At 39.2% G+C, this 11,505-nt stretch overlaps 1 protein-coding gene across 1 annotated transcript in view; it reads left to right on the top strand.

The window, feature by feature from the left end:
- RYR3 (ryanodine receptor 3) overlaps positions 1-11,505 on the top strand; it is a 346,270-nt gene that overhangs the window by 67,887 nt on the left and 266,878 nt on the right. The window contains exons 7-9 of the mRNA XM_023527702.1: positions 2,540-2,639; positions 5,395-5,488; positions 9,673-9,747. Of these exons, the coding sequence (XP_023383470.1) occupies positions 2,540-2,639; positions 5,395-5,488; positions 9,673-9,747 (269 nt within the window). The remainder of the gene's footprint in view (positions 1-2,539; positions 2,640-5,394; positions 5,489-9,672; positions 9,748-11,505) is intronic.

The raw sequence follows: 11,505 nt of genomic DNA, 5'->3' as shown, positions 1-11,505 counted from the left end.
TTCTTTGAAGGGAGCTTTTATGGATACATTCCTAGCAGTTTTGTGAATGTAACTTTTTCTTCTCTTTCTGAAATTATTATGAGTTTTTTAAAAAGTTTTCTTTGGCTCTGTAATCTGTTTTCTACAAGGCCCTTCCCCAACCCCTTTTTTTGTTCTTGTCATTCATCTTAGACTTTCCTCATATCAGGTGATCCTTTGTCTCCATTCAGGTTTAGATCAAGGTCAGAATCTGAGTGTGTGGCTGTGGCTTGCCTATCTCGTAAACTTCACATCAGATAATCGGGCAGAAGACCTGGGCATTTCACTGGAGACATCCAAACAACATCTTTTATCTTGGATATTTGGCTTCCCTAAAGAATAATTCTCAAATTTGGCTGGGCGGGGTGGGGGTGGGGTGCGAAAGTTAGGGAGGAAGGTTCAGCATCGCACCTGGCATTCTGGAAATTGAGGGATGGAAGTAAAGAGAAGGAAGTGAGGATTTTACTAATTAGAACATAGAATTTTAGTCATTCTCTATTTTCAGCAATACTCTACTTTCTTCTTTGACAGTGCCTGGTATTTCTAAAATCAGATCTCTGATCGTTTGTCATTCCATGGATTTAACTACTTCTGTAGGGTGGAGAAGGAGTTATATATCTGGCTATTCAAGACAGAGGAAAGGATGCAGAAGGTTAACTGTTCCTTTAAAACTTTAGTCCACCTCTTTTCAACTCCATCTTCTACTGTTACCTTCATAAGTAACTGTTAACTCCAATTCCAGGGATTTTCTAGGGAATATGCAGCAGGAATGGCCTTATTTTTTGAGATTGGCTTCTCCTCCATTTTCTTACCCCAAAACTTGAATTTTAACTTTTTCTTGGCCAGAATCGTTTATCTGCTTTTCTTTTCCCAAAATGTCAATTTCTTTTCACTGCTATCAACTTCACACCTGCTATCTTAGTCCTTGTAGATTTAGGTCTTTTGAAAATCTGATTAGTTTTAGTAGACGTACTGATGTTTTAGAATTTCATGGCAGGGATGGAGCAAAGATAAAAGTCTGTGATTGGTCAATTAACCAATGAAGTCAATTCTTAAAGATTTGTAGGTGCCTATAAAGTGTTTTTCTATACGTATTAAAAATACTCAGTCTTCTATAGTTTCTAGCCTCCAGTAGCCTTTCCCAACACTGTCTTTCTGTCTCTAGAAAAAATGAGAATGATAGACATAGGCAAGAGCAGATGTGGGGCTAACTAGAATGCTTATAGATAAGTAGAAATTGAGGTGTGGAGTATGTGTGCATGCATGCGGGCATGTGTGATTATCATCAGGAGGAAGGGGAGTGAAGAACACTGGCTTCTATGGACCAATGACTAACTCGAGGAGCCTTTATGTAGGGGAAGCCTGTTGGTGGACCATACATCCTGCTTCCAAACAGAGGTCCGAGGGAGAAAAAGTTCGAATTGGAGATGACCTCATCCTTGTCAGCGTGTCTTCTGAAAGATACCTTGTAAGTACCACGTTAACAGGCATCTTTCATTTTCAGAATACTTTTCTTCAAGAATGGTTGGCCAGGGCAAACAGTGCCGCAACAGGATGCATAGGATAGGATGTCTTTACACAGTATACTTGAGAAGCGATTAAATTGCCTCCCCTGCCAGGTTGTGATGAGGCCTGGCATTTAACTGTGAGTTGTCCTTTCAGATTAAGGTACTGTACCCAGCAAACTGCTAAAATGCCCCCAGGTACTTCCAGACAAAGCCAACTATTTACACATTAGCTACTGTTACTGTTAATTTATCACATTGTTTAGCTCTTGTCCAGTGAAGAACAAGCCTGAAAGAATGGAATATAGGAAAATAAATTTATGTTAGAAAAAGAAAATTTTAAATGGCTTCAGCATATGGGATGTCATAGTGGCTGAAAGAGGCAGGTGAGGTTTTGTGCCTGAGGATGAGTATTAGGCAAACATCATTGACATCGAGCCCTTGACACAAGTGTGTGTGTGTGTGTGAGAGAGAGAGAGAGAGAGAGAGAGAGAGAGAGAGAGAGAGAGAGGAAGAGGAGAGAGAAGAGAGAGAGTGAGTGAGAGTGAGGGAGAGGGAGAGGGAAAGGGAGGAGAAGGAGGAGGGGGAGGGGAAGGGAGAGAAATGCCCGAAGATTAGAGAATTGTCAAAGATAAGTTTTTAAATTTCTTAGTGCCAATCCTGTTGGCAGATTTTACATTGCCTAGACCAAAGGCTGGAATAATTTTTCCCATTTGTGAGTTCTCTTCTCCTACCAAGAATAGACATTTTATAACTTCCTGTTGAATCAGAGATCCAGCTGAGGGGATATAGTCAACATTTGTCTGTCACCTCTGCAGCTAAATACTTCTTCCCTGAATAAAGTGTCCCGCTTTGAAGCTGCTTCTAGGTTGGGTGGAGAAATCTCCCACAGCTATGTAAAAAGAGTCAGATGACAGTAAGGCTGTCTAATTCAATCCTTAAAATTCTAGGTGAGCTGCTTCTGTCAGGACTGGCCCAGTGATTTAAAGGATGTCTCATATCTGTTTCTCCCACAGCATCTCTCCATATCAAACGCTACCATACAAGTGGATGCCTCTTTTATGCAAACACTCTGGAATGTACATCCTACATGCTCAGGAAGTAGCATCGAAGAAGGTGTGCTGTTTTATATGCATGCAGCCCTCAGCCTGCCAGTCTATCTTGTGCTGTATATAATGGCATTTTCTGTGGCTTCTCTGCTTCCACCTGAGTGTCTTGATACACAGTTAGCATAATTCTAGTTCACCTGTGCTCCATTCTCTGATGTCGGTATGGATTATCATCTATCCTGATTTCTGGTTACAGGATAGTTCCATGCACATTCCTAGAATTATTTTTAATCCTTTACAGTCCACTGTTATTTAGGACTTGGTTAAGCACTTTCCCTCACCCACTGACTTTTTATTTATGATTACTAGTTATAAGTGTAAAGACCTCAGCGACTTCAGTTTTAGAGGAGATTATTCGCCAAAACGGTGATGTTATTAATTTTTCTCCCCAACGCATCTCTTCATATAGGTGGAAGAAAGGTTTTATAATAAAAGTACATTTGCCTGATATTGCCCTGGTATATTTCAATTAAGAAACTTCGTTATGCACCAGCACTTAGCCATTTGTTTCTACTTATGTTTATGGAAGGCCATTTAAAAAAAAATAAATGAAATATTTTCAGTATTTTATTTTTCCCTTGGAAGTAATATCATCAAAGTTTGTTTGACATATCCTATTTCTTGGAGCCAGGCAGAGTCAATGTACCTTTCAAGTTATGTAATAAGTATACTGGCCTTACCTTATTCATGGGTAATATCACAGCTGAGCAGAATAATCAAATGTCAATGACCCATGGGTCATCACATTACATTCTAGCACTTGGCAGCAAAAATCAATTTTTAAATTACTTATATCACAGGCTTAAAGCCTATTTTAAATCCTGAACCTAGTAGTTTCAAACTGGGATGCCCTCCTATGATATGATGTTTGAAAATGACAAATTGAGAGTGTCAAGGTGATACTGCTTTTTCAGAAGGCATCACAGCTAAACTGAATATCAGGAAACAACAGATTTTTAACTCCTGCAGTAATTCGTAAGAGGCTTTAAAAAGGCAGGGTATGTTTAGCACTCTTCTTTCATGCCAAAATTAACCTACTACCCTGTCTATTGTCAGTCATTCCCTTTCTGTGAGGAATCAGCAACTCTGGGTTTAAATCGTCCCCAAGGAAGTTTTGACTGAACCATCTCCATGTTACATTTTTCATTGTCACAGGAATAAAATTATTTCCCAGTCCCAAAAGAAGGCTTGTGAAGATTAATTAAGATGTGTTGGCAAATCTTGTCAGAGAGGTCCTTATAGAAGTGTTGAGTACCCTTGTAATATAACCTTGGTAGCTCATCACTTGAGTCAACTGGCCCTGTAGACAATGCCCTTTCAGTATCCACTGGTGAGAAACCCACTTTAACCCCTGAGAACCTACATACTCCTCATCATGACCCTTTTCTGGCTATTGCCCTGATATATTTCAATTAAGAAACCTTGTGATGCACCAGCACTTGGTAGTTTTCTCTGTGTGAGCAGAATATTGATTGGAGGAGCCTGAGGACTGTAAATTAAGAACTCCGAATGGGGTACGGCCTCACCATCATGAGATGATAGTTTAATCAAGAGCATGATCGTGGTGGGTTTTAATTTTCTAAATAAATTGGCTGTTAAGAATTCCCTTACAGTATATTATAAATTATTTTAATGCAAAAAAAATGCAACTAGAAATATTAGTACAGATAGAGGAAAACTGAAAAAAGACTTCTGAGTATTTGGGGGAGATTTAAGAAAAACTTGCCTGGATGAAAAAAAAATTAACTAGGGAGTATCAGACTGTTCCTGTACACGATGCAATGATCCTTTGCCATGACTTCTCATTCCTACTGTTTTCATCCAACACTTGAAATAGTTTGACAATTCCTAAAGTGATCTAATTATGAGATTTAAAAAAATTCTAATACAGACATGGAGCATATTAACGCCATATGTCTTCTGAGAAAAGAGTAACCTGGAGAATTTTTTAATTCAGTGGGATAAAAGATTCATTTCTTTGTGCAAGGTAAAGCTCAGACCGAGGCCCCTGTCCTGCTACTATAATCTTTGAATTAAGGCTCAGAACTTATTTGACAACTAATTGTTCGTCATGTCCTTGAATCTCAGTGTTTCCTATCCATCATTGAACTCCATGGCTATTGAGATTCCTTATTCCAAAAGCGAAGAACTTAATTGATAGTGGCATTTATACTTGTCTACTCAGGGATACTAGAATGTCATTCTGCCTTTCCCTTGATGCTGTAGGAATGCTGTTCAAGTTTGATCTGTGTTAAATGCATTCAAAAGCTAGCCTCTCCTAAAATGATAACTCTTAATAACAAATTGCTACCCGCCTCCCCAGAACCTTCTTTCTTTCCTATGACTGCAATCCGATTTGGATTTTGCCACAAAGTAAACATGGTGAGATTGTAAGAGCTTATCCTGGAATTTGGTGTTGGATGTATTTACATCATAAGCATTTGGAAAATCTTTATCTTCTTAACAGTAGCAACTTAATTTTCCTTTTGATTTTTAATGATATGAATTGACACTAGTTTCACTTTTTGATGTCGGACTTGCTCATTTCTGAAACTCTTTTTAACTTTCAGTGTTAGAATTGTTTTGACATTCTTGTCTTTTCTGCCTGAGGCTTGAATTCATGGAATCTTTAATTTCCCAAATACTTCTCTCTTGGTGTTTTTCATAACTGACTCAGACCTGCACGAATTTCCCTTTTAAAAAATAGTATTCTCTTTATTAAACTTGCCTTCAGTTAATGGTAGAATACAATTCTCTTATAGGATACCTACTTGGTGGGCATGTGGTACGTCTTTTCCATGGTCATGATGAGTGTCTGACGATACTATCTACAGACCAGAATGATTCCCAGCACAGGTAAGCCCATAGCTTCATCCTTTTCCTGTCTCCACTCATAAGTGATGCAAACTAAAGAGTTTGCATTTGGATGTAGCCACAGATGAATACTGTAAGTGGTGGTCAGTGGCAAACTCCACTCTAGTCATGGGTTGTAGTTTATAAATAGGAATGGCAGGACACTACAGTTGGCTCACAGGAATAACTATATTCATGAAGAAGCTTGGTGCTTCAGCGAGCAATTCTATAATGCTTCCCAATCCCTTCATTTTCTTTGGTTGCTCCTGTCTCTAAGGTGTTTCTAGGAGCATTAATTATAGACTGAAGTACCCATTTGGTGACGGAAGTCAAACTAACCATTTTAGTGGGTCTGTGTACTTACACAAATTATCTACCAGGCTCTTCCCAGGCAAATCATCTCATTATTACCCTTTCATGTGCTAGGTAATTAAGGTGGAGTTTACTGATCTCCTTTTGCTTATTACCAAATAGAGTTGGAGAAACCAAATGTCACTATGCAACAGGAGCTAGATTTAGTAGAGGATGGTGCCAAGGGCAACATTTAAAGGGTGCTGCTGAGAATGGTGCTTTCTTTGGTCCTCTAGTTGAGCAGTCCCCAACCTTTTTGGCATGAGGGGCTGGTGCTCTTATGAGAATCTAAGGCCTGATCTAAAGTGAAGCTGAGGTGGTGATGCTAGTCCTGGGAAGCGGCTGCAAATACAGATGAAGCTTCACTTGCTCACCTGCCACTTATTTCCTGCTGTGCAGCATTCTCTGATGTTGGTATGGATTATCATCTCTCCTGATTTCTGATTACAGGATAGTTCCATGCACATTCCTAGAATTATTTTATTCTGAGTCTCTTCCTGCTTGCTCCGTCCTCTGAATATCCCTTCTTGGGGACCAGATGTGACTCAGGACAGTGTCTAGGACTCGTAAAGCACAGGCCTATGGCAAGTGCCTGATTAATTCACTCACTGCCTTCCTGGCACTGGTCCAATGGTTGACAGTTATTTCTCAGTAGAGAAGTTAGGAAAACCTAATTTCCCTTAGAATTAAGGATTCCCTACTCTAATGTCATATGATCCTATTCAGTTGTACTTTTTATTTTTTTTAAATAGTGAAATTACACACTAGCCCACATACTGTCTTTTTAGTGTCTTATTCTACTGTGTTAGAGGAGAGTTTGCAGGTGGATAAAGAATGAGTTTTTGTAAGTGAGCTTTGCAGAGTTGTCTGCATCTAAGACGGAACACATCAGAACTCATTAGGTCTTTCTTTCCATTCCTGTTCTTCTTTTAAGGATAGGAATTTGGAAAAAGTGAAATACTAACCTTGTGCATGGATGGCGCTTTTACCCCACCCCATCCACACCCACCCGTCATTAAATTTAGAGCCATATTAGAAGCAGCCTGGGCAGAAACTGTACTGCTCAGAGAGGCATGCCACTTGGTAGGCATTTCTGTTGAGTGGTTTAGCAAGATCCTGACTAAAAGAAAAAACTGGACAAGTATTTGAAAGGAGATGCTGGGGAGAGTGAAACAAATGGAAAAGAATTCCCAAAATGGGCACCCTGAATCAGGCATGCGTGCATGCCATCACCGACATAAGAGCGAAGATGGTCTTCCCTTCCCTGAGGATTTCATGGGATCTAATTTGTATTTAGGGGAAAAAAGAAACTCATAAGTAAAAATAAGAATGCTTAATGCTTTCCTTTGTAAGGAAGCATGAAGGGATTGAGACAGAGTGAGTAAGCAGCTATTCATTATATTGGAACGTGAATTTTTGTGTCAACTTGTCTCTTAAAGCAGAATGCCTTGGTGTTATTTGATGTCTAGGTAAGGTGAGTGTTAAGCCTCATTGTTGTATCGTGTCATCAGGTAAATCCTCAGAACTGGCTGAGATGGCCAGGAATACTGAAATCTGGGAGAACACACTAAAAGGCTCTGTGCAAGTGATTCCACTGTAAAGGGGCTGACTTTCAGTAGGAAGTAATTTCTCTTCCCTCTAAAGCCTGAGAACAAGTGAGGCTAGATAGGCCAACTGTCCCAGGGTGTATTCTGAGCTCTGCTCTGTAACTCTGCCTCTGGCTTGTCAAGCACCCAGGGTTAAGTCACTTAACCTATTAAAGTCAAGGCTAAGCTGTCAGCTAGACTTTCAAAAGCACCTCATCTCACCACCCACTCTACTCTTCTCCTGGGATAATTGTTTTAGAGAACAGGAACAGATTGTTTGAACCTCTGTAACCTTGGGAGAATAAATGGAGCGAGCTGCCCTCATTTCCTAGGTAGTAAGGACTAACCTTCCAGAATTCTTTAGATATCAGAGGGAGAGAGTTCTCTGATCCTGCAACCTAGGGCAAGCCTCTCCACCTCAGAGATCCCTCCAGCCCTCACTGAGGAGGGAGAAGCATTAGTGAAAGTCTCAGCACATTTTCCTACATGGCTAGGAGGTTAGCGCATTATCATTATTATTCTAGGCTTGGTTGGCACAGAGACAGCTGGGACGTTGGCGCTCGAAAGTAATGTAGAATTTCCTTCCTAATGTTTACTATATATTTCCTGACAATGTGTATATTTGAAAAAGATTTAGAATGTCTTTTATAATCCCACCACCCAGGGATAACCACTTCAATGTGGTTTTTCATTGTATTTCTGTGCCATTAAATGTTTTCTCTGCATGTTTACAAACATCTATATTTAAGCAAAATTTGGATTAATCCACAATACATAGTATTTTGTACATCAGAGAGCATCTTTGTGCATGTTGATTACTAAAAAAAATGCATTAAGTTCTCACTACCAGTCTGTGATTTAAGTACCTTCATTGGACCCACTTTACAGATAAGGAAACCGAGGCACAGATTTGAAGGGACTTGACCAAAGTCATACAGCGAACAGATTCAAACTCTGTTCTGCCTGACTACTAAGCTCATATTTCAACTATCTCTTAATTATACTACCTCAGAGAAAAAAAATTACAATTTTCCTCTTTAGCTATTGCCTCAAAAATCTAGATGAAGGTTCTTTTGGGGCTCAGGTGATTCAAATTTGATACGTACAAATTCTCTGTGGTAGAAAAGGACTTAAATTAGTGTATTTAAATGTAGTTAAATGATCAGTCTTGATCTAAGGTCACAAGATTCTCAAAAAGGACCACTCACTGTTCATGAGACATACTCTTAAATTAGAATAGTTCATTTAATTCCTCATAATCTGTGATATAGGTAAGTTGGTTCTTATTATATGAATTAAAAAACAAACTTTGCTAATCATCAGATAAACATCGAGCAAACTCAAATCGAGGGACATTGTACAGAATACCTGACCAATACTCCTCAAAACAAGGGGAGGCTAAGAAATTGTAACAGACCAGAGAAAACAGGAGATATGACAGCTAACTCATTGTGGTATCCTGGATTGGATCCTGGAACAGGAAAGAGTTAATGGAAGAACTGGCGAAATCCAAATAAAGTCCTGAGTTTAGCTACTAATGATGTATCAATGCTGGTTTCTTAGTTTTGACAACTCTGCCATGCTAATGTAAGATGATAACCTTAGGGGACACTGAGTGAGGCTTTATGGGAGCTTTCTGTACTATCTTTGCAACTTTTTTGTAAATCGCAAATTATTCCAAAATAAACATTTCATGTAAAAACATATTAAAAGATTATCCATATTACAGGAACAGAATCAACAGTACAGTAATAAAATCACGAACACTACAGCCACTGAGCATAAAACTTTGTTCCAAGCTTCCTAGAGCCGTGGAAATGAAATCACACTGTACTACAGACATGTTTTAAAAATACAAATACATTTTAAAAGATGTAAAACATTGAGGCGTGAGACACGTAATCTGAAAGAATTGGAGCGAGCAGTCAGTGTCTGTTCTGATCATTTGTGACTGGACAGTTTTGACTCCTGATGTGGAAATGGAGATCTTTTTCGGTATATACCTGATGATCCATGAGCATCCATGATATGTATATGGCAAGCAGTTGCCTCACCTTTAGCACTTTTTTCCCTTACCAGAGAGAGACATGGGGGAAGTGTGGCTCCCTTTGACTCTTGCTTTTCATTTTGCTGACTCCACGAGGGCTTAGAAAAAACAGTGGAGTCTGAGCAGCCTCTGCAGGGGAGCTATTCTCTGCCTGGTGCTGATCATTGTCACACACAGGAGCTAATCTCTCCCTCTGCTCACAGGAGGATATTCTATGAAGCGGGAGGAGCTGGGACACGAGCCAGATCTCTCTGGAGAGTGGAACCCCTTCGGATAAGGTAATGGAGGGTCTGGGTGGTGCTCTTTTCAAGATTATTTTCTTTTCCGGTGCAGTTTATTCTCTTAAATATTTCATTTGTTCCATATCACCTGGCAAACTCTCAAAAGTTCCTTGCCCACAGGTAAATTCTGAAATGTCCATGCTTTCGTGTTTAAAGAAACACACACACAATTTCTAAGACCACTGTTTTGATTCTGAAGCCAGACAACTCTGCCACCCTCAACGCAGCCCCTGGCTCCTGCTGCCCTTGCAGTATCTGGGTTGCAAAAGGCAAGCTCAGACATGGCTACCAAAAGCCATCATCATTCTTCCCCCATTTTGTTCTTAGACTCTCTAGAACCCAGGTAAGTGTTCCAACGTCAATAGCTTTGTTGACTCCAGAGGACAGTTAGCTTTAAAGGACAGAGTGGTGGTTGTGATGGCATGAGGTAGGGAAGAGTAAATATTATTGGAAACATAGCTATGAAGAAACAGTATTTACCAGAACTTGTCAGAAAGTTTTTTACCTGGATAGAAGGAGCAGGAGGCTGAGACTTTGGAGCCATAAGCTTGAATAAAATCATGTGGTCTCTGAACATCAGACTACTGAAAGCGATCCAGTTAAGCTGTGGACCTCTATTTTGCTGAAAAGAATTGCAAGTTAAGATAAAGCTAAACTGCTTGGGATAAGGGAGGAGGGTCAAGTGTTGCCATCTTGTTTTTCCTTCTCCACCTTTCTTTCTTGCTCTTTGCTCAGTCTTTCCCTGAGCACATGTTCAAAGTAAAAGTCTTTCACGAGGGGTGTATGCACCAACGGGATTCTCAAAATTATCCGTTTAGAGATCAGAAGAAAATATTACAACTTCTCTTACACACATATATACTTTTAAATATTTACTGAAAAACTGGAGACTGCCGGTTCAAAGAATTCTGGTTTTAAGGAGCATCCACTTAAATGACTTGGAGCATTTTTATTCTTATCACAGCTTTTTAAAAAGTCATACTCTTGTTCTTAGGATATCGGCCTATGGTTCTTAATAGAAACCATAAAAAAGTCAAAATAAGTACATGTATGTTCTAGTTACAGATGTTTATTTCCTCAGCATCTTAAACTAAATATGAAGAATTTAAGCCTTTTAACGATGTAATATAGTTTCATTGGTGCTCCAAAGAGTTGGATGAAGAGGAGAGTTATTTTAAAATTTGGCACATGTATCTCTTTAAACATTTTAATTTAAAAGATAAATGTGTTACAGGTTAGTCAGTGGATAATTTCTCCCTAACACTTAACATAACTTTTGTTGAATGACAGCCTTTTGATGTAAGACCATAAAAAGATTGGCTTTCAACATGAGATCTCCCTTATCACAGTCATCTTATCCTGCTTTATTTATTTATTCTTTGGGATAGAATGTATTATTGCCTTGTAACATACCCTAATATTTATTTATTCATTTAGGATTGTTTTTTGTCTGCCTCTCTGTGGCAAGTGTAAGCTGCATGAATATTTTTACTATCTCTTTTGAAGATAGGATTCTTTGTGGTAGTAAAATACTTAAGTTCAGATGGCACATTTGGAAGGGTTTTGCTTTCCCGGGAACAAATTTCCCTTAAAAGATCAGCTTCTCATTGTTTTTGGAGGTTTTCGTTGTTCTTATTGTTGATGTTTACATGCAGACACTTCAGTAGAGTGAAGGAAAATTTGAGAGCTTGGGACTCCCAGTTATATTAAACCATTGCCCTGCCCCCAAAATCATGTCCCTTATTGGTTCTTAAG

This window comes from Pteropus vampyrus, unplaced genomic scaffold, assembly GCF_000151845.1.
Source record: "Pteropus vampyrus isolate Shadow unplaced genomic scaffold, Pvam_2.0 Scaffold19, whole genome shotgun sequence".
Taxonomy (NCBI): domain Eukaryota; kingdom Metazoa; phylum Chordata; class Mammalia; order Chiroptera; family Pteropodidae; genus Pteropus; species Pteropus vampyrus.
Note: the sequence above shows the minus strand (reverse complement) of the source record. Positions and strands in the feature narration are given on the sequence as shown.